Source organism: Moschus berezovskii, chromosome 4 (genome assembly GCF_049115385.1).
Source record: "Moschus berezovskii isolate FMDL1 chromosome 4, NW_MosBer_1.0, whole genome shotgun sequence".
NCBI classification, from domain to species: Eukaryota; Metazoa; Chordata; class Mammalia; order Artiodactyla; family Moschidae; genus Moschus; species Moschus berezovskii.
The window spans coordinates 20,611,919-20,634,289 of NC_142463.1; the positions used below are offsets into that span (position 1 = coordinate 20,611,919).

At 52.3% G+C, this 22,371-nt stretch overlaps 1 protein-coding gene across 8 annotated transcripts in view; it reads left to right on the top strand.

Annotated features, from left to right (window-relative positions):
* MAST2 (microtubule associated serine/threonine kinase 2) overlaps positions 1–22,371 on the top strand; it is a 217,028-nt gene that overhangs the window by 192,983 nt on the left and 1,674 nt on the right. For 6 of the 8 annotated variants that reach the window (XM_055404056.2, XM_055404058.2, XM_088835263.1 and 3 more), the window contains 21 exons: positions 181–335; positions 2,245–2,320; positions 4,711–4,920; positions 9,237–9,338; positions 11,615–11,747; positions 12,540–12,601; positions 12,855–12,940; positions 13,378–13,586; positions 14,591–14,729; positions 16,597–16,729; positions 17,351–17,516; positions 18,085–18,186; positions 18,404–18,526; positions 18,696–18,805; positions 19,157–19,311; positions 19,513–19,796; positions 19,896–20,093; positions 20,709–20,935; positions 21,148–21,270; positions 21,689–21,825; positions 21,958–22,151. In XM_055404056.2, coding sequence (XP_055260031.2) covers positions 181–335; positions 2,245–2,320; positions 4,711–4,920; positions 9,237–9,338; positions 11,615–11,747; positions 12,540–12,601; positions 12,855–12,940; positions 13,378–13,586; positions 14,591–14,729; positions 16,597–16,729; positions 17,351–17,516; positions 18,085–18,186; positions 18,404–18,526; positions 18,696–18,805; positions 19,157–19,311; positions 19,513–19,796; positions 19,896–20,093; positions 20,709–20,935; positions 21,148–21,270; positions 21,689–21,825; positions 21,958–22,151 — 3,124 coding nt within the window. The remainder of the gene's footprint in view (positions 1–180; positions 336–2,244; positions 2,321–4,710; positions 4,921–9,236; positions 9,339–11,614; positions 11,748–12,539; positions 12,602–12,854; positions 12,941–13,377; positions 13,587–14,590; positions 14,730–16,596; positions 16,730–17,350; positions 17,517–18,084; positions 18,187–18,403; positions 18,527–18,695; positions 18,806–19,156; positions 19,312–19,512; positions 19,797–19,895; positions 20,094–20,708; positions 20,936–21,147; positions 21,271–21,688; positions 21,826–21,957; positions 22,152–22,371) is intronic. The other 2 variants (XM_055404057.2, XM_055404059.2) reach the window with 1 other exon arrangement.

The following is a 22,371-nucleotide window of genomic DNA, read 5'->3' on the forward strand; positions in this document are numbered from 1 at the left end:
GACTGAGAGCCCTGAAGGGTAGAGATGGACAGGATTGTGTCCAGTGGAGGGGAAGCCTGGCACTGTGGGCTGACTTCAGGTTTACATTGACTGGGGGCCCCTCACCACTCTCAGTCCACCTCCACTCCTGGACTACCTCAAACTTGTCTCTAATGCTTTTTTTTTAAATGTCCTCTCTAGTCGTCGTGCTCCTCTCAGGAGAAGCTGCATCAGTTGCCTTTCCAGCCCACGGCCGATGAGCTGCACTTCTTGACGAAGCATTTCAGCACAGAGAGTGTGCCTGATGAGGAGGGACGGCAGTCCCCCGCCCTGCGGCCCCGCTCCCGCAGCCTCAGGTGAGGGACCCTCCGCCCGGTGCTCTGGAGCTCAGCTTGTCCTCAGAGCCTAGAAGTTGACACACTTGCTAAAGGGCAAGACAGTAAATAGTTCACACTTTGTAGGTCATACTGCCTCTGGCAGCTACTTACTCTGCTGTTGTGTGGACTCATCCACAGTCATTATGTGAACTTTATTTATCAAAGCAGGCAGCTGGCCAGATTTGGTCTGCGGGCCATAATTTGCCAACCCTTGGCCTAGCACATGGGCACAGCTCGAATGAGTCAAGCCCAGGGAGGCTCAAGCCCAAATGAGTAAAGCCCAGGGAGGCTCAAGCCCTTTGGCTTCGGGTACAGTTCAGCTCACCCCACCAACCCCCGCCACTGAGAGGTGCCAGCAATGCTCTCAGGGGGTCCCTCTTCTTCCCTTGAAAAGTACTTGGCAGTAGAAATGTACTGTGGACTCTGTTCAGTTACGGGAGAGTAATGGTATCATCCCTTCTGATGGTTACCTGGCTAAGAACCCAGAAGCCCAGAATATATAACTCGGCCAACTGAAAACATTGCTTCTGAGGACACTTGTGGCTGACTTGGGGAGAAGCCCATCGCAGAAGAAGAACTAAATGACCATCTCAATCAGTCTCGTCTCCCTGAATCACTATGGCTCATCAAACCAAGCAGTCCTTAACCCCTGATTTCACTGTGTATTCCATGGATTCAGTCAGCTCTTCCCTTTGGCATTAGGTGGTAAATCTATGCCAAAATTCCAGGTTCAAGAAGAAGGTGGAAACTGCAATGAGCAGGGCTTTCAGAGATGGAGCTCAGCTTTCCAGGGCCCCTGAGAAATACTAAATTGGCCAACATGTTGAGGGTTGGGGCCAAGGAGTAATGCCTCCCAGGAAGCGTCCCCTCGGGTAATGTTGGCACTGCAAGTATCAGGGAGTGAGCTGAGCCAGACCAAAGACCGGTTCAAGTTTAGGTTGATGACAGTAATGACTGGGACTGCAGTGCACAGGGTCAGACATTCAGACAAGGGAGCATGGAGCTCAGTGCCGCAGAGGAACGCCCGAATCTTGGTGCTCTTCACAGCCCACACAGAAACAGGGGCACCTGTTAGACCATCTGATATTGAGAGGACTGCAGTACCTCTGGGAATCCCTGAGGACTACTCTTAAAATACTTGGTAATGTGCAGCAGACGGACCAGGGCCACTGCAGGGAGGAAAGGCAGAGACGAGCAGCTCTGGACTCAACTGGGATCACAGGTCGGGGGCATCAAACTGGGCAGGATCCAAGTAGCCATTCAGTTGTGTGGCTCAGACTTTGAAATCCTTTATGAGGATATAACCACACGTGGGCCAAAGCGGAAGATTTAGATAGCCCAGGTGAACAGTCCTCAACAGGCTGGCGGGGCTAGCCTCATTCATCCCCCAGGTAGAGCTAGGTCAGCCCCACTGGCTGCAGCTTGTTTGGAAAAGATACAGGTATACACTGTCTTCCTCTAGTTGTTTCGATGGTTGGTGGTTTGATTAGATTTGATTCCTGGAACATGCTGGGGGGTGTGCCCAACCCCACTGACCAAAGCAAGGAGGACCCAGAGAATCCTGTTATGGGAGTGGGGGTCCTAGAAGAACCACCTGTGGCTTCAAGAGTGGTCTCCTCCTGTCTAGGCCTTTTCAGGCCCTAGCAGAGGTCTTTGTGAAGGCCAGGCCTCTTACAGGAAGGTAGCTAGCTCCAAGTGACACCGTTTTGAGCTGAAGAAAGTGTACTGGCAGCTCCAGGAATAAGGAGGCCCTGGAACTCAGCACTCCTGAAGGTAGGAGTGTATGGGTGCTGCAGACAGTGGGCAGGCATGGGCTCTGGGGATGGGCATCTTTCTCCTCAGTGGTTCCCTGGCACTAACGTAACACAGTTGTTTCTTTCTTATTTAGTCCTGGACGATCACCAGTTTCCTTTGACAGTGAAATAATAATGATGAATCATGTATACAAGGAAAGATTCCCCAAGGTAAGGATCCAGATTAAAGGAAACGGTAATATCTCTGAGGATGACGCCTCCAGCCAGCCCCACTGCAAAGACCAGAGGTGGGAGGTAGCACTCTGTCTCTGGAGGCAGCCAAAATAGGAGGACACAACATGGGGGCTTCCAGACTGCCAGAGCAGAGGAGGGACAGAGGACTTGGAAGTTTGGGGATTGTGCTTGCAGGCCTCTTGTTTCCCCCCTCCCCACAGAAAAGGGGTGTCTAGAGGGAAATGTCAAAACCGTATCCTACCATATGTTAATGGGGAAGGAAAGGGCAGAGATTTTGGTTCTAACCTGCCCATGAGGATCCATGAGTTGGGATCCCCCAGAAGGAGATTTGCCCTCTGAGAGCACCTTCATTTAAGGCAGATTTCTAAATTTCCCCTGCCAGGAAATTGGCCAGAGGGAGCAGTAAGGTGGGAGACAGAGCTCAGAGTTGCTATTCACAATTGGACTTGTGTTTTCACTTGGGGAAATGCCAAGGGTGGAGGAAGGTTACTGTCCTGAGATAGTTGAGAAGTGGTCTTCATAGCTGCAGTTTGATGGTGAACCTCCTCGTGTGTGGAACAAGAATCTTGTTTCGCATTTGCATTTCCTTTTGAAGACCACATGTCTAAACCCTGTGATGTGGCTGTCTAATGATAGGCCTTGCCTCTGCAGAACAAACCAGCTCTGGAGAGAGGGAACCAGGGCCAGTTGGACCCTTCTTCATGACAGCAGCAAGCATGAGGTCTTCAGGCCTCTTTCTTCATCCTCCATCCAGACCCCCGGCTCTGCCTGTTCATCTGTTAGGGTTGGCAATGTGTGGTTTCTTGTTCCTCGAAGCGTGTCCTTTCTCTAGCCTCGGGGAGTCTCCGGGCACACATGGCAGGCTGAGAGAAAGGTGTGCCAGCCTTGTGCTTTCCTTCTTCACAGGGAAGCGGAGCAGTGAGGAAGAGCAGATTCTGGGAGCAGAGCGACTGGGTTCAAGTTTCCTTCCACTGTGTGTTAGTCTCGTGACCCTGGGCAGATGATTAACTTCTCTGAACTTCATTTGCCTCATCTGTAATTTGGGATAAGAAGAGAATCTGTCTCATAGGGAGCTTGTGAAGATTAATGAACATTAAACTTTTCTAACTGTGCCGAGGACATAGTAAGCACTCAGAAGAGTTAGCTGCTATTTCTCTGCCTCTCTGTGGTCTGCACTTTCTAGCCTTTGAGTGGGCACTGGAAAACAAGAGCAAAGCAGAGGGGCAGAGTGACAGTGTGGAAATCATTCTGTTGTGCTTGGTTCTTTATTTTAAAAAATTGGGGGTATGTATAGTGTTTGGAAATGCATCCCATGTTTCCTTCTCCTCCTTATGTATTAGGTGGTGTGTTATTCAAGCACTCCATGTTCGTATGTCCCCAAGTCATTCATGTAGGATGAACTTATGATAGAGAAAATATGTTGATTCCTTCCACTCCCTCCCACCTCCTCTCCCCTCCCACCACCATATATATATGTGTGTATATTTGCATAAACAAAAAATATGTGTATATATACACACACATACACAAATATCCACCTAAACACACTGAAAATCAGAAATTGCCACCTGATGGGCAAAGAAAAGAAAGCCAAGCCCCAGATAGGCAGGAACTTGTTAGCTCACATATATTTGTTCTTTCAATATTTGTGTGCAGTTAGGTCCCCAAGAGGCTTCTGAGCCAAATCCCGTACTGCTCTGCTGGGGATCCAGGTCCGTGAGCCTGCAGGTTCACAACTTGAGTAAATACTCTCTGAACATATGCTTAGCTCACTTGGGTCCTAAGGTGAAGTAAGAGCATCCTAAGATAATCAGACTCCCTCTGGCTTGAAGAAGTTCCCAGTTTGGAGACAGATTTAGAAACAGCAGTGTCCACACACCAAGTTTGTATAGTTGGAGGGTCCAGTGGAAGCACAGAGGAAAAAGAAGCCCTAGTTTGCCTGGAGGAATCAAAGACTTCCCAGAGGAAAATGATGCTTGAACTGAGATTAGAAGGAGTAGTAGGAGTTTGCCAGGCAGGCTTGGCAGGTGAAAAAGCCACACACAAGCAACAGCATAAATGGACAGAGGCGTGAGACAGAATAATGAAGGAGGGAAACAACAGAATCCCAGTGTCCTTAGAGCAAGAGAGCATGCCCTTTAGGGAGTGGAGAGGTGGACAAGGCCGGATGGGAGAGGGCCTTGACTGAATGTTTTGACTTGACTTGAAGGCGGCCTTTCATGTGTCCAGTCGTCAGGCTCCCCAAGTGCACCATCAGGAAAGCAGGATCACAGAGCCTGTCCTCAGGCTATGACCAGGCCCATCAAGCTTAGCTCCAGGCGACCTGGCTCAGGAGGAGAGAGTCACTTGTCCTCTCTGATTTGCAGGCCACTGCACAAATGGAAGAGCGTCTAGCTGAGTTCATCTCCTCCAACACTCCAGACAACGTGTTGCCCTTGGCTGATGGAACCTTGAGCTTTATTCATCATCAGGTGATAGAGATGGCCCGAGACTGCCTGGACAAATCTCGGAGTGGCCTCATTACCTCACACTACTTCTACGAACTTCAAGAGAATTTAGAGAAGCTTCTGCAAGATGTGAGTGTCCTTGTGCCAGAACTCTGGTGAATGCTCCATGTGGCAGTGGTTATTAGTCCTGAGCTGGACAGGGAGGCCTGGCGTGCTGTGATTCATGGGGTCGCAAAGAGTCGGACACGACTGAGCGACTGAACTGAACTGAACTGAAGAGTAAAGTGGTCATGGTGTTCCCAGCCTGCTTGCCACCTCTTGCTGGTGTGTGGGGCCCACCTCATGTGTCCTGCTGCTGCTGCTGGACTTTGGTTCCTCCTCAGTCCCCTGCATTTCTTAGAGAAGCCTGTTTAGTGTCAGAACTCAGGGCTATGAGTCTTTTCCAATTCCAGTCACCCTGCCCGAGGTTCCAACACTGGTAGTGTTCATAAACATTTGCCTAGGAGTCTTGTAACCCAAATCCAGAAAGAGGCCCCAGTGGCTGCCGTGGGCTCTCGTTTGGTAGACACACTGGTGTAAACAGAGCCTCGACACCGCTTCTTCTCAGCCGATATAAAGCAGTCCTGAGGACTGCTCTGTGGGGTTATCTGTTCGCTGATACTCCCTGTACATAGTGAGAAGTTCTCTAGTGGGGACAGATGGTTTAGAGACCTGGTGCTCCTGAGCGTGAGAAGTCTCTGGGTGAAGTAATCCAGAGACCACTGAGTCCTCACTACTTCATGCTCTGCTGTTGGCTTCCTCTCCACCTCTCCCCTTGGGTGATGGGTGCTTCTCCACAGACCACAGCTGTTCACATCATACCATTAGCACAATTAAGGGGAGAGGAGATCTACTGTCTCCCTGGGGCTGGGCTCTTCATGTCACTAGAGTGTTTCCCAGTCCAGACCCAGTTACCTCCAGACCCGTGCCTTCTCACCAGCTGAGCTGAGAGCCAAGGCTAATAATCAAATGGACTCCAGTGTGTTAGTCCTGAAGTTAGGAGCAGGACATTTTTTGATTTTTTAATTTAGGAAAAAGTTAAATCTAGAGAAAGGATCATGATCACTGCTGTTAGATACTGGAATTCTTCTCATATGTAATAGATGCATAGCTTTTCTGTCCCCTAAAAGTTAGACAAGCCCAGTGGACAAGAGTTACTGTGAGAAAGGTTTTGATTTTAATAGATGAAGAAGTTCTTCCTTCTATAAAAGTGTCTTTCAGATTTTAAAAGTAATACTTTCATTCAGACATTGCAGAAATACCAGTTTAAAAAAGCTAAAGTCCCTTGAAACATCACTGGCAGCTGTTTGTTTCCGTTCAAGAATAACTTTCTAACAGTTCTGTAACAATAGATAGGAATCTGGGACTGAGATATCAGGTAAATCAACCAAACTTCCAAGGTTGCTTGTACATCTAAGGTTGATCTTCTGAAATGCTAAAGTCAGAGCCTTGCTCAGAAACTACAGGCATTTTCCAGACTCATTGCCCCTGGAAGTAGGAAGAATACTAGACATGGAGCCAGTACAGTCATATGTTCTGTCGTTTGCTAGGCCCCAGGAATGCAGAAAAGAAGTTCAGTGCGGGTCTGGCTCAAGGAATTTGCCTTTGACTGGGGTGTACAGACCCATCAATAAGAATTACAGTAAAAATAACAGCTATTATTTATTGAAGTGTCCTGTGTGCCAGACACCACACGAGTGCTGTATGAATTACCTCACTTTTGTTTATTGTAGTAAGTGTGATTGGTGAGCACTGGCTGGAGCTGAGTTCTGAGCACAGAGGAAGCTATGCTGAGTGTGTGGAGAGTTCAGGGAAGTTGGACCTTGATGAGGAGGTAGGAGTTCACTAGACTTAGGAAGGAGTACACACAGAGGTGTGGAGGAACTTTGTACGTTCTGGACTTTACAGTTATAGTAGTTTGCCATGACTAGAATGAAAGATGCCTGCAGGGAAACCTTGGTAGATGAATATGCTAGTTACTGCACTAATTTAACTTCACAACAGCACTGTATGGAAGGTGCTGTTATTATTCTCTAAATAAACAGATGAGAAAACCAAAACTTAAAGGGGCCAAGCTAGCCCAAGGTAACTTGTTTCTTGCATAACAAGATTGGAACCCAAACCCAGGTTATTCATTCCAGAGCCTAAAATCTTACACTTTCAAACACTTATAGTCAGCAAGCATTGACATCTGCTATATAAAAGGCACCTATGCTAGGCTTAGTATGTGAAGGAAAAAGAAAGACACAGGCTGTCTATTCTCAAGGCTCAGCAGCATAGCTGTAGAGACAATTAATTATAAGACAACACGCTAGTACCATGTGCTGTGAGCAAAAAGTTAGGAGAACGTAGAAAAGGGAGCTGTTACTTCTTGTTCTTTGTGTGTGTGTGTGTGTGTGTGTGTGTGTGTGCGTGCGTGTGTGCGTGTGTCATGCAGCAGGGGTCTCAGATGAACCTTCACACAGTTGATATTTGGGTTGCACCTTAAAAGAGTGAACACAATTTCATCAAGTGCCCAGCCTCTCTTCTCATTTAATAACCAGGTTTTTGTGTGTGTTTTTTAAATGGTCTTCATTTGCTGTATTTCTTTCCTTGCAACCTGTTCACTACTCAGTGTCCTTCCTGCCACTTTCCCTTCCCATATTCCACTAAAGCTATTTCAGGCTAAAGTCCCCAAAGAACTAACTGGCCAGTTGCCAAATCCTGTGACCTCTCTCAGCCCTCGTCTTTGTTTGCCTCTCTGCAGGAGTTTGCACAGTGAACAAACCTTTCCTTGATCTCCCCTCCCCCTGGTTGTCATGACACTGTTCTCTGCCATCTTGCTGCCCCTTCACAAGTTCTCTTAAATGCTGGTGTTCTGAGGGACACCCTCCTGAGCATCCATGCTCCCGTTCTCCTTCTTCACTCTGATCAGTCCTGTCAGCTCCCATGTCTTTGGTTGTCATCCATCCACTAAGGGTCCCCGCCCACTTGCATTCTCTGGAGTTTCAGATCCTTCACCTTCCTTCTCACATCGGCTGGTATTCTTCATTGCAAGTGGTAGAGCCACCTCAGAACATTTATTATATAAAGACTGAAAGGGCAGGTCTTAGAGAATTGAAGACAGTAGTGCATCCAGTCTTTCGGAAGGGACCAGAGCTAGAAATGAGAGCCTGTGGAAAGCCCGGGAAGTGTTCCTCTCCCCCCGGTCCACTCTGTTCTCTCCTTGGTAGGCATGCTCATCCTTTTCCCCAAAAGTGGACTATGCACTTCTGTCACCCTGATATTAACCGGTGTCGCTCCATCCATCTTTCAGCACCTAATCCCCTCTAATCAGCTGTTGGAAGTGGGAAGGAAAGTGTAGCCACACAACATGGATTCTAGAAGTCAGAGCAGTTTCCAGAAAAAAGAAGCTCTCCTAGGCTGAGCAAATATCTCAGAAAGTAGCTAGTGTAGTACCTCAGACTCTCCAGGTTCAAAACAGAACTCTTTTCCACCTACCTGCTTTGTCTTCAAAGCTAAAGGGAATATGTTCTCTACCTATCCTTGGGGCTTCCCTTGTAGCTCAGTTGATAAAGAATCTGCCTACAATGCAGGAGACCTGGGTTCAATCCCTGGTCAGAAAGATCCCCTGGAGAAGGAAATGGCAATCCACTCTGGTATTCCTGCCTGGAGAATCCCATGGACAGAGGAGCCTGGTAGGCTACAGTCCATGGGATTGCAAGAGTCATGACTTAGCAACTAAACTACTATTAACTGCTACTACCTAGCCTTACCTAAACGGCATATCTCTTTATTTTATCTGTTTCATTTAGGGGTTCACTGACATTTCCCTAAAATTGGAGCTGCAGTTACCATCTATTCCTGCCTTTCGCACCCCTCAGGGCTGCTCTCAGGTGGCCCAGTCTGTCCATTTCCCTGCATTCTTCCTTCCTTCATTTATGCCTTTTTCATCGCACTATTGCCGTAGCCTGCTGGTGGGTTTTCCTACTTTTCAACTTGCCCTCTTTCATGCAGCATCCCCACTACAGCCAGAGCGATCTCTCTGAAGTCCCTGCTGCTCGCATCACTCTCCTGCTTTGAGGTCTTTCTATTCCTTACAGTCTGTCTGTGGTGGAAAGTGAGTATCAATGAAGGCTCCACTGAGAGCTCCCTCTTGAGCTGGGGTCTGGTGGGTAAGTGAAGCCTGCTGGATGGAGAAGCAGGTAAAGTGGTGTGTCCGTGTGACATTCCTATGTCATGCAGTGTTCACCAGCTCACGTGGCTCCTGCTCATGGCTCAGTAACCCCCTCTAAGGTCTCTGCTTTGCAGAGCTCTCTGTACTACAAAGCGCTTCTCCCCAGAGTCGGCTCTGTTCAGGCCAGTCCTGCTTCACTCCACCACGCTGGGCTGGCAGATCCCTCAAGCTACCTTTGTCTTCTCTGCAGGCTCATGAGCGCTCAGAGAGTTCAGAAGTGGCTTTTGTGATGCAGCTGGTGAAAAAGCTGATGATTGTCATTGCCCGCCCAGCTCGTCTCCTGGAATGCCTGGTGAGTGCGCTCTGGGAAGGTTGCAGGGTGGTGGTGGCTGGAGGGGAGAGAATAGGGACTGCAGAGGAAGTATTCTGCTAACAGCACCCACTGCCATTTCTGCTGCTGAAGTCCTTATTTAAATATGATGTGCAAGCACTGGGGGACCAAATGAGTCCCTGAGGAAACGTGGACACCCCTGAAGAGAGTGGTGGGGAAAGGTTTCATCTGCTCACCCCACACGGAGCAGGCCCAGGTTAGTGGGGGCCCCAGGGCTGAGGAGCACAGGCCAGTTTTGTTTGCACAAGTTGAGTCCACCTTTCATTTGATCATTCAGTGACACTTTACTGAATGGCTTCTTCATTCTAGACACTGGAGATACAGGTATGAATAAAGCAGAGCCCTGATCCCATAATGCCTTCTCTGCAGCAGGGTTAGAATTCATCTTGAATGCCTTAGGTATGAGTCCTGAAGGTGTGCAAATAATAGTTATGATATTGGCAGAAGTGTTGTGAAGGGGGGAAATCCAAGATGCAGTGGGAACATGGGGAAGGCCCCATGTTAGTCCTTCTCAGGATGGACAGGAATGAATGTTGAGTGAAGGCCCCCTGGGGAACGTGAAGCTTAGTCAGCGACTTGAAGGATAACTGAGTTTTCCAGGGGAGAGCGGTCAGAAAGGGCATTTGATGGAGTACGGGTGTGTCTGAAGAGCTCGTAAGGGACAAACTTGAGAGGTGGATCATGACAGGACCGTGAAGGGTGCGGGTTCTTGGCTCAGGAGTTTATGTTTATCCATAAGGCCACTGGGAGGCATCAGGAAGTTTAGGCAAGAATGTGATGTGGTCAGATTTACTTTTTAAAACTAACTTTGTAAAGGTATGATTTGCATACAATAAAATATATCCTATTTGGTTATACAGTTCAGTTGAGTTTTAACAAATCTACACCTGTCTAGTCACTGCCATAGTTGAGATGGAAGATATTTCTCTCACCTCAGAAAATTCCCTTGTGCCCCTTTGCAGTCAGCCCCTTTCCCCTCCCCACCTCACCTCCCACTCCAGAAAGCCACTTATCTGCTCTTTCACTATGGTTAAGTTTGCCTTTTATACAATTTCATATCAGTTAAATCATGTAGTATGTTCTGACTTCTTTAACTCAGCATAATTTTGTAGAGATTCATATATATTATTGCATGCAGCAGTAATGGATTCGCTTTTATTTCTGAGTAATACTCCCTGAGATTTACTCCTGAGAAAGATGACTGTGGGCACAACATGGTTAGTGAATTGGGGGAGAAGGCGGGATGGGCCGGGACAATGGGGCAGAGGCCCTTAACCCAGCTCACGTGAGAGAGGAGTGCCATGAACTAGGACGGTGGTAGAAAGATAAGGAGAGTTGGGTGGAGGGGGGTTTGTGAAGTAGACATTCTGACTAGACAGGGACGGAGGAAGAAGAAGGTAACAGAATTTCCCAGTCTGGCTTAGATTTTACCCAAACAGGTGGTGGTGGTGTTTTCTAAAGCCCTAAGACTTTCTTTAGGTAAAGAAAAGCAGTGGAGGCTGGGGTTGTGGTGATGAAGTCTGTGGTTAAACAGGGGCTGGCAGTTAAGTCTGGGCTTGTGCAGTGGTTTTCTCTTTGTCCCTACCTCTGTGGCCATGGTCACATCCATGCATCTCTGTGAGACTTGACTTCCTACCCAAGATCATAGAGGTGTCATCAGGGCTTAGTGCTGAGTGTGACACTTAGTAGGCACTCGGCCTACTACTACTACTCGGCCTACTCAGCCCAGTGAGGCCCTCATTAGTCTGTGTGCTGGGCAGACAAGGACTTCTGTGCTGTGTCCATATGGCTCTCTAGACCCCAGGACACAGGGGCTGCTCAGTAGATGCCTGCAGCATGAGTGTGTACCACCAGGGCTGTGAAGTGTGATCGAAGGTGGGCCAGGACTGCCCCTCTGCACTAGGTGAGGGAAGACACCAGACAGTGCTGTGTCTGGCTGGCACAAGGCTTTGGACCAGGCAGATAGGCAGAGCTCTCTTGAAACCGAAAGCTCTGAGTCTTCTTGCTGTAGAAGACAGCAGATGTTTAGGATGTCCAATCTGGAGGTGACCTTTAAGAAAGCTTTGTCCCCATTGGTCCCTGACTCATGATGTTTCTGGGGATTCTGGGGTAGGGGTGTCCATCACAAAGAGGAAGTCTTCCTATTCCTCCTGCTCTGGGTAAATGCCTTAAAACCATAAAGGCCAGCAGCCTTTGCTTGTAGCTCTCACCACTGACTACCTCTCTCCCTGGTACAGGAGTTTGATCCTGAAGAGTTCTACCACCTGTTAGAAGCAGCTGAGGGCCACGCCAAAGAGGGACAAGGGATTAAATGTGACATTCCCCGCTACATCGTTAGCCAACTGGGCCTCACACGGGATCCCCTAGAGGGTGAGCATGCAGCCTCGTGGCTGCAAAGAGGCCCCACAGCCTACAAGCTCTAACAGCAGGAAAACCACTGGGAGAAGAGGGTTAGTTGGACAGGGACACAACACAGCCTCAGAGACCCGAGGGCTATAGGAAAACCCTGTGTTCTGTGTCATGAAAGAGCCACTCCTTCGAGATTGTCCACATCTGCCTTCTGACACCCAAGCAGGTTGTCTTGGGCGCACCTGGGTTGGATTTAGATCCTAAAGGTCAAAAGAGGTCAACACAGGACCACAAGCACATTTTCAAAAACGGTCCCCTCATCTGCATGCTTGCCTCTCCTGCTACCACCTTACAGGTCCCTCTGTGTCTTTGGGGTGGTCCCGACTCCGGGCTTCACACTGAACCCCTCATGAAGATGGGTGTCTGAGTCCCTTATCTCTAGTCGTCCCGCCCCTGCCTTTCCTACTTCCCGGCCTCACCCAGCAGAGCAGTCTTGGCCGGCAGGTTGGGGGCCAGCTACCAGCTTCAGGCCTGTTTTCAGCTATTGTCCCGAGTTTGAGGGAAGCTTTATAGAATTTTCCAGGCATTTTGAATGGCACTGGACTTAAAGAGATACGAGTGGCAATGTTATTTGGCAAACAAGTCCAAAAGCTGTGACTCCACTAAAGCCAGAGCCGTAAGACTGCCTCCCAGACCGGTGCCGGAAGCATTTATGCCTCCCCTCCATGTGTCTGTCCTGTGACGTGAGCGGATGGCTGAGAGGTCTGATGTTGCCGCGCACACTTTTGTCTTGTGTCCTTGCTTTGTTTCTAGAAATGGCCCAGTTGAGCAGCTATGACAGTCCTGACACTCCGGAGACAGATGATTCAGTCGAGGTAAAGACTCTGAGCTCTTGCCTCAACCCTGGAGCCTGGGCCCTGTGAAGTGCAGGCTGTGGATTCTCTCAGAGACTGTGTGCAGGAGGCAGCGGAGAGGGTGGTTGCTGCACTGTCTGAGAGGCTGTTCAGCTCTGGGAAGAGTGGGGAGGCTCCGGCAGGGCTGAGTGGGGCAGACACTGGGGCACAGCCTCCTCAGGTGTGAGAACTCTGACCAGCATGCCTGCCCCCTGCCTTTTCCCTTGTCTTCCAGGGCCGTGGGGCATCTCTGACATCAAAAAAGACACCCTCTGAGGAGGACTTCGAAACCATTAAGCTCATCAGCAATGGCGCCTATGGGTAAAGGCGGGGGTCAGGGTGTGGCTGGGACTGGAGGCTCAGTTGGCTCGAGGGCTCTTCTTTCTGGAAGTGAGTGGTACCTGGTCCTCTGGGCAGCAGGACTGTCCCTCAGGATGGCCCTTCTCCCTCCCTGGAGCCTCCTAGAGAGGTGAGAGTGCAGTTCCCTCTGACAGCTGAGCGTGGTGCCTTACCTGGGCAAGAGCGCCTCTGCCCTTGGGGGCACTCCTCTCATGAGCTCTGAGGAGGGGTTGAGCTGTGTCCTCAGGAACTTAACGAGCTCCCAGGGCAGGCCCTCAGGTCCTTCTCTCTGTTGAGCACCGCCTGCCCCTCTGTTCCATACACTGATAAGGTGTGAGAAGAGTCAATTTGACCCCCAGGCTGGCAGTGGAGAAGGGCATGGCCAAGGGCTGTGGGGAACAGATGGGCTTTGCTTCCAGGGCTGTGTTCCTGGTGCGGCACAAGTCCACCCGGCAGCGCTTTGCCATGAAGAAGATCAACAAGCAGAACCTGATCCTGCGGAACCAGATCCAGCAGGCCTTCGTGGAGCGGGACATACTGACTTTTGCCGAGAACCCCTTTGTGGTCAGCATGTTCTGCTCCTTTGAAACCAAGCGCCACCTGTGCATGGTGATGGAGTATGTGGAAGGTACTGGGGGACAGGTGGCCTGCCTTGGGGGCCAAGGCACAGTCAGAGACAGCCCTGATCAGGGACCAGCAGCTTTGTGTGGGTGTGATATTTCAGGGCCCAGCTTTCCCACCTGTCCTTGGCCCTGGTTTCTGCTTTAGGATCGTAGAGACCATTTGGCCATGGCGGGCACTAGGTGCCATGCCTTTCCCAGGGAAAGGCTTCTAGAGCAGTAGCTGCCATGGGCTGCCCATGTCAGGCACAGAGAGAGGTACTCTGGGACGGGATGTATATGCCCCTCAGCTGTAAAACCTGTGCCCAAAGCCTGCACGGCCCACAGCCTGCTGGCACCACACAGGGCTGAGGAGGCAGCAGAGCCACCCATGGCCAGGGTCAGTCGCTAGGAGAATTGCATCTGAGCCCTCGGGAGAAAGGCAGGCTGCCAACCCAACACACGGCTTTAGAGGGGCACCCCTTAAAGAGCATACAGCATGCTCAGGATGGCACAGAAGAGCATGGTGGAGCACAGCTTCTCCAGTGGCCTTTCCTCTTGCTTCATCAGGGCTGTGTACAGCTTCCAAAGATATTTTGCTAAGTCTTGAAGTTGGGAACAACACTCCCCTTTTAATTCCTTGGGTATGTGCTGGGAGTTTACAGTGTTACTTTACTCGAAACTAACTGACAGCCAACAGGAAGGAAATAACACATGCTAAAATATCAGCCAGACGTGTTTACAATAAACAGGATTCCCACCCAAAAATAACTTAGTCCTGTCCCAACAAGGCAACTTACAGGCATAGAGGCCTGGGTTCCTTCCTTCTTTGGCCTGAAGAGTGGCCTTGACAGTCCCCGGCGATTTCTCTTACTCCTGCTCCTGTCCACAATCTGCCTCCCAGCAGCAGGGGTGCTAGAATCACTGTCTCTAGCACCAGGGAGTTTGGTGATGCCATCTCCTCTGGGCCCTCTGAGACCATCTGGAGCAGGGTACTGGCTCCCTCCTTCATGGTGGCCTGGGCTTGTTGCAGGAGGAGACTGTGCCACGCTGCTGAAGAACATCGGGGCCCTGCCTGTGGACATGGTGCGCCTGTACTTTGCAGAAACCGTGCTAGCCCTGGAGTACTTACACAATTATGGCATCGTGCACCGTGACCTCAAGCCTGACAAGTATGCCCACTCTTCAAGTCCCTTGTCTAGGGTCTCCCACTTGGGTCTCAAGATAAATGAAGGCAGACACAGCATGTTTGAGTCTATCCCAAATGGCTACTCATGTGGGCGTGCCCCCAGGCTTGGTACTCTAACCCCTGACTATCCCCAGATGCAAAGAACGTGGACAGCAAGTCCAGCAGGGGCACTGTAGGGCTTTGGTGACATCAAAGAATCACTGAGGAGCTCTACCCAAGAACCCAAGCAGAAGCAAAAGAATCCACACATCTAGTAGATGGCAGAGCAAGTGGCCTGACATTTACTGACAGGTGCTCTGTGCCAAGCACTGTATTCTTGTCCCTGGTCTATAGAGCTTAAGTCCAGTGTGGGTGACTCTCTCATGCTGAGGAGCAGGATATGCAAAGACACACACAAGTGTGTCAGTATGGCTGAAGCTGAGATTGTTAGAGTAGTGACTGAAGGGCAGGGATTGGACCATCAAGGGACCTTTTATTTAGTTTGGGTTGAGTTTTAAAGGGTCCTAGAGAATCTCTGACCCAGGGCTTCCCTGGTGGCTCAGACAGCAAAGAATCTACCTGTATTGCGGGAGACTGGGTTTGATCCCTGGGTTGGGAAGATCCCCTGAAGGAGGGCATGGCAACCCACTCTGATATTCTTGCCTGGAAAATCCCATGGACAGAGAGGAGCCTGGCGGGCTACAGTCCATGGGGTTGCAAAGAGTCGGACACAACTGAGTGACTAAGAATACACACAGAGAGTCTCTGAAGGATCTGTTAACCACCGGGTGACACACTCAGACTTTGATTTAGGTTTAGGAAGATCACTGCCCATGGAAAGAGGTGGTGAGACCACAGCAGTAGACTAGGCTCCAAACAGCAGTGCCTGCCCTGGAGCAGAGTCAGGCGGGAGAAGAGAGGGATGGGGAAGTAGGAAGGATATGGTAAGGCTGGGGTGAGAGAGCAGGCTGGGACATCTTCCATGTTTGTCTTGAGGCCGGGTTGATAAGCCTCTGTCATGGAAAGTGGCTTTGACATTAGACAAACTGCATTCATAGAGCTCGTTAACCCTGTGAGCTCAGGTCGGTGAATTAAACCTCTTTGAGCTTCGTGTTCCTCCTCTTGGGGATGATACCTGCTTTGGTTGTGTTATTCTTCTGTAAAACCTTTCATGAGCCAGAATATTTTTATAACAATCGCTAAAGAACTTATCACAGAGCTTAGTAGGTAAGAGAAACACTGCTTTTCACTGAGAAGAGGACCCATTTGGTGTGAGCTTGTTTGGACAGGCTGAGTTCATGGTGCCCATAGGGCTTCTGGCAGTGAGTAAGTGGAGCTCATAGAAGTCAGGGCCAGAGATACTAGGGAGTACAGGGGTAGCAGGGCTACCTTTGGCACAAAATGAAATGGCTCAGGCAGTGTGTGAAGGGGAAAAGACATTTCCCTGTGAGATCTTAGAGCCCCCCCAAGTCCAGCTATAGATGTGGGATGAGATCATTGTGCCCCTTTCCCCCTTTCCCTGATTCGGGGTGTTGTGAGTCCCCCAGGTCAGAAGAGGGGACTGGAGATGGCTGGAGCCTTAGGACAGGGCTGACCACTTGTGGAAGAAAGCTTGTTCCCCAGCCGGCCGATATTGCCCTCAGTGTAGAGTACAGTCGAGGACAATAAACAAAGATGACTTGGGGGTGGGGGGCTGGGCAAAGGCGGGTTAATTGCCCATGCAGAGTGCAGTTTTCACACAGCCAGAGCTGTTTGTTCTCTCCCAGCTGCCTGTCCCCCTGCCTGAGTGGGGAAAGGGGGAGTATACTAAAGTCAGCACTCTTGGAAGACCCAAGAAATAACTCCAGACATTTGTTTCTCTGGTTTCCCAGCCTGCTGATTACATCCATGGGTCACATCAAGCTCACTGATTTCGGCCTTTCCAAAATTGGCCTTATGAGTCTGACCACAAACTTGTACGAGGGCCACATTGAAAAGGATGCGCGGGAGTTCCTGGACAAGCAGGTAAGAAGGATGGTTGAGAGCTTGGGGGTTGAATTCCAGGCCTCAGAGTAAGGACTGGGAGCCGCATGCTTCCCCTGCAGCTCAATGTTAAGACTGAGAGCTCCTGTCTTTTCCTCCTTGTGGTTCCAGGGAGGTGCTGAGAGAGGGAGCACCTTTGGAAATAGGGTGGCCCATGAGAATCAAATGGATAGAAAATCAAAAGTCATCTTCCTCCTGGGGCTTCGGAGAAGATTGGTCACAGGACCGTTGACACTCTCAGAGCTGACACTAGGTCGGTCCTGAGCCTCCTGGCCTCAGTGAAAGGCAGAGCTCCCCCAGCGCCTGTGTCCTGAGAGCACAGCTCCAAGTTTCCACTGGGCTGCATCCGAAGAGTAGCCTCTGGGCGTTTCCTGATTTGACACTTCGGGTTGTGACTGTCCACAAGGAAATAAGTAAACTCACCCCACCAACAGCGCCAGGTCTGGCACCCGGGGGCTCTTGTCACTCCTGCTCATTAACCAGAGTGCGATGAGTCTTCATTCAGACTTTCTGCTCCAAGAAGCGGGAGCACCCTGACCCATCCAGCCAGCATGCCAGGTGACTATCTCAGGATGCTGAGCCCCCCAACTTCCCTGTGCCCAGGTATGCGGGACCCCGGAGTACATTGCACCTGAGGTGATCCTGCGGCAGGGCTATGGGAAGCCAGTGGACTGGTGGGCTATGGGCATCATCCTGTACGAGTTCCTGGTGGGCTGCGTCCCTTTCTTTGGAGACACCCCGGAGGAGCTCTTTGGGCAAGTGATCAGTGGTAGGTACCATCACCCCAGCCCACTGCGGGGACAGAATCCAGATCCACAGATTTGATTTACACAAACATCTGTGAGGCTTACAAGTTCTTGCTCTGAATTCTCACATGTGTGTTTGGTGTGCTTGCTTCAGATGTGCACGTGCGCAGCCTGTGTGTCACCTTGCACTTGTTTTGATCATGTTTGTGATCCCGCATATGTGCATGGGTGTACCTGTGCCGTGAGTGTGAGTTGTGTGTGTGTGTGAGTGAGTGTACATGTGTCAGGAGTATAAAGGCAGGGTGAGCTGGAGATTAGAACAGGGGACGCCACTGCTTTTCAGTGGCTACTCTGGATCAAAGAACCAGCCGTGGTCAAGGATGTGGGAGATTCCTCCAGAGAGAGAGGAACTTGTGCAACTTAAAGGAAGTGGGTCCCAGGCAAGGCTTTCAGGGCTCTGGGCTGGGCCCTTTATACCTCCCCACGGCATGTCCTATCCTAGGACCCTCTTCTCCAGCTCCCTACTCTGCCCACGACTTCTAAGACCTTCTCTAACCCACTCCTTCCCTTGTCACCCCGATGACTCTTCAGATGAGATTGTGTGGCCTGAGGGGGATGATGCACTGCCGCCGGACGCCCAAGATCTCACCTCAAAACTGCTCCACCAGAACCCACTGGAGAGACTGGGCACAGGTGGGACAGGCCGCAGTAAGGGAGGAGCAGGGCTGTCCATGTAACTGGTTAAGGCTTCAGGTGTGGGCAGTGCCCCTGGTTCCTAACTGCTGTGCTCCCTGTGGGCAGAAGAGGAAGATGTTGGAGCTGAGGCCTCCAGGCCCAGCCTCTCGGGAACTAGGTTCTCCCTGGATGTGCTGACCTGGACTCCACCCGCCCAAACCATCCCTGTCCGCAGGCAGTGCCTATGAGGTGAAGCAGCACCCATTCTTCACTGGTCTGGACTGGACAGGACTTCTTCGCCAGAAGGCTGAATTTATTCCTCAGCTGGAGTCAGAGGATGATACCAGCTACTTTGACAGTAAGGCCACTGGTGGGACAGGGAGGAGTGGGAATCCTACCTGTGCCCAGAGACACTTGTGTGCCCTGAACTTGGTATTGGGAGTCACTTTTCCAGGCCTGCCAGAGGTCTGATAGGGTTGAAGGAGGCCAGCGCCAGGGCCTCTGAAAGGCACTGTTGTGTGTCCCAGCCCGCTCAGAGCGATACCACCACGTGGACTCGGAGGACGAGGAGGAAGTAAGTGAGGATGGCTGCCTTGAGATTCGCCAGTTCTCGTCCTGTTCTCCAAGGTTCAGCAAGGTGCGACCGGTGCAGCCCCAGCTGGAGAATTGGGAGGAGCAGACCTGTTGAGGGATGTGCTGGGGCACACCTGAGGGGGCGGGGGCTGGCGCTGTCTCCAGGAAAAGAGGGGAGAGGGCCGCACCTGCACAGAGTGGATGCTTCCAGGTCTACTCAGGGCCCTGAGCTGTGAGATGCCAGGGTGGGGCCCAGTCAGACCAGTGGAATGGCTGTTTTCTTGAATGTTCATCAGCTGTGTATAGGGGAAGAAAGGGGAGAATTAGCTCCAGTTCCTGGGCTTCAGGCGCTGGGGATCCTTTGTGGCCCGTGGTGTGGTAGTTGGGCATCCCGGCAGGTGTCCTGTGCCCACAGGTGTACAGCAGCATGGAGCGGCTCTCGCTGCTTGAGGAGCGCCGGACACCAACCCCCACCAAGCGCAGCCTGAGCGAGGAGAAGGAGGACCGCACGGACGGCCTGGCGGGGCTGAGGGGCCGAGAGCGGAGCTGGGTGATCGGCTCCCCTGAGATGTGAGCGCTCAGAGCTCGGGCGGGGTGCATGGCAAGGGCATCCGTGGGGCGGTCACCGATGATGGGGAGGGATGTGATGCCGTGAGGGGCCTTCGGGCGTGCGGCTCCCGGAGGGAGGTTCTGTGAGCCGAGCCCCCAAGGAGGCCTGGCCTGGAGGAGGGAGGCCGCCGGGCCCTCCACCCTCAGCCTCGTGTCTCCCAGATTACGGAAGCGGCTGTCGGTGTCCGAGTCGTCCCACACGGAGAGTGATTCCAGCCCTCCGCTCACAGTGCGGCGCCACTGCTCGGGCCTCCTGGACACGCCTCGCTTCCCGGAGGGCACTGAGGAGGCTGTTGGCGCTCCCAGGAGGCAGCAGCAGGAGGGTGCATGGCTTCTGACTCCCCCGTCTGGAGAGGGGGCGTCTGGGCCTGCCCTGGAACGGCCAGCCGAACGGAGGCTGAAGCTGGATGAGGAGCCTGCGGGCCAGAGCAGCGCCCCCAGCCCAGGTGCGGCGCCGCGAGTGGAGGGCCTGGCTGGGTTGCTGCGGGGGGCCCAGAGTGGAGGCTCAGCTGCACAGTGGGCCCCATTACTCTCTTGGTCCACAGCCATGGAGACCCGAGGAGGCCGCGGAACCCCACAGCTGGCGGAGGGAGCCACAGCCAAGGCCATCAGCGACCTGGCGGTGCGCAGGGCCCGTCACCGCCTGCTCTCTGGGGACTCCATAGAAAAGCGCACTGCTCGCCCCATCAACAAAGTGATCAAGTCCGCCTCAGCCACAGCCCTGTCCCTTCTCATTCCAGCCGGTGAGGCCCCCAGGGAGTGAAGATCAAGATTCATAGCGAGGGCCTTGGCCTCTCGTGGGCCTGTGGCCAGGGGTCTGCCCCCAGCAGGTGTGTCTGTGCGTTGTGTTGAGGAGCAGGTGTCAGAAAGCCTGCCTGTCGCTCTGTCCGTTTGTTGATGGAGTATCAGTCTCAGGCTGTGGGTGTGCGCCAGAAGGCAGGTAGCCCCGTGTGGCCAATGCAGGCTCCAAGGCAGAGAGCTTACATTCAGATCCTGGTCCATCTCTAAAGGGCCCTTGATCTTGAGGAAGTTGCTTAACTCCTCTGAGTTTCAAATTCCTCATCAAAAAATGTGAATATCCATAACGGTAGCTCATAGGATAATTGTGACATTCAAGTGTGAAGCACTTGTATGGTCCCTAGTACATGTAAGTAAGCACTCAGTAAATGCTCGCTTCCATTTTCCATCACCTCCTGGTTCTTTGAGGGTCTGGGCACATGAGGGGGCTTTGCTGCTCGGAGGCTGTGGGGAAAACAGGGCTGGAGGCAGGCTCTGTGACTAGAGCTATGTGGGAGCAACAGCCCAAATGGGCCGGGCTCAAGCATGGACCTGCTAAGTCCCAGCTTCTCCTTCTCCAGAGCACCACTCCTGCTCTCCACTGGCCAGCCCCATGTCCCCGCATTCCCAGTCATCCAACCCATCATCCAGGGACTCTTCTCCAAGCAGGGACTTCCTGCCAGCCCTCAGCAGCTCACGGCCCCCCATCGTCATCCACCGAGCCGGCAAGAAGTATGGCTTCACCCTACGCGCCATCCGTGTCTACATGGGTGACTCAGATGTCTACACTGTGCACCACATGGTGTGGGTATGTCGGGCCATCCAGACCTGTTGTGCCCCAACTTCATCACTCCCCTTCCTTCCTCTTACTAGGGCCTCTCTGTCCCTGTTTGTGTCCCTGCCGACACCCCCCTCCAGGGTCAAAGGGTGGGGCGGAGAGGGGTCACAGCTCGATGAGCGGAAGTAGGCCCACCTTCTTGCTCAGGCTTCAGACTGAGGACTGTTTTCTCCCTGGCACAGCACGTGGAGGACGGAGGTCCAGCCAGTGAGGCAGGGCTGCGTCAGGGGGACCTCATCACGCACGTCAACGGGGAGCCTGTGCATGGGCTGGTGCACACGGAGGTGGTGGAGCTGATCCTGAAGGTCAGTGCTGGGCATGCCACCTGCAACCCCTGAGTGACCCTATCCTGAGTCTGTGACTGGCCGTGGGGGAGTGGGGCACACGCCCAGCTGGCACTTAAGATAGGTGTGCATACACATGGGTATGGCTGGAGCAGAGGGTTTTCACTGGAAGGTGACACCCTCCTTGACCAAGGCGGGGATCCTGCCGAGCTGTGGAATGGAGGACCCGCCTGTGAGCCTCTTCTCTCTCTTCCCAATCCTGAGCCACTCGGGCTCCAGTGGAGCTGTTTCCTGCTCTGTGAAGAGGGGAGGCGGTCCCTGTTTCAGACCTGGTGCTGCAGAGGCAGAAGCTCATGCTGTGGACAGCCGTGCCTGGAGCGAGGGACTGGGGCAGGAACATGGCCGCGGCCTTAGCCTGGGCCCATGCTCTGTTCCCCAGAGTGGAAACAAGGTGTCTATTTCAACAACTCCCCTGGAGAACACGTCCATTAAGGTGGGGCCCGCTCGGAAGGGCAGCTACAAGGCCAAGATGGCCCGAAGGAGCAAGCGGAGCCGGGGCAAGGATGGACAAGAAAGGTGAGCCAGACTCAGCCATGGGGATCCGCTCAGTCACACCAGGGCAGGTGTGTGCCCAGGACCCCAACCCTGGGCCCACTGTGTGCTGTGCCTTGGTCAGAGCTCAGACCACCTCTGACCTCATCTCTGCAGCAGAAAAAGGAGCTCCCTGTTCCGGAAGATCACCAAGCAGGCATCCCTGCTCCACACCAGCCGCAGCCTTTCTTCCCTTAACCGCTCCCTGTCGTCCGGCGAGAGTGGGCCAGGCTCACCCACACACAGCCACAGTCTTTCTCCCCGCTCTCCCACGCAGGGCTACCGGGTGACCCCTGAAGCCATGCACTCAGGTATGGAGGGTTCCCCGCAAGTTGCAGAGCAGCCCCTTGGAGGTGGCAGAGTCCTGGGCCCTCTGTGCATCTCACCTGTCCCTCTCCAAGGCTCTTGCTCAGCCCACCCCCAGCAGATCCAGCAGTCCTGGGGAGGTGACAGGCGGGGGATGACCTCATGTCTGTAGCCCTAGCTCTGCTTCCCTGGTGGGGTCACCTTGATGACCTGGGACATTCCAGG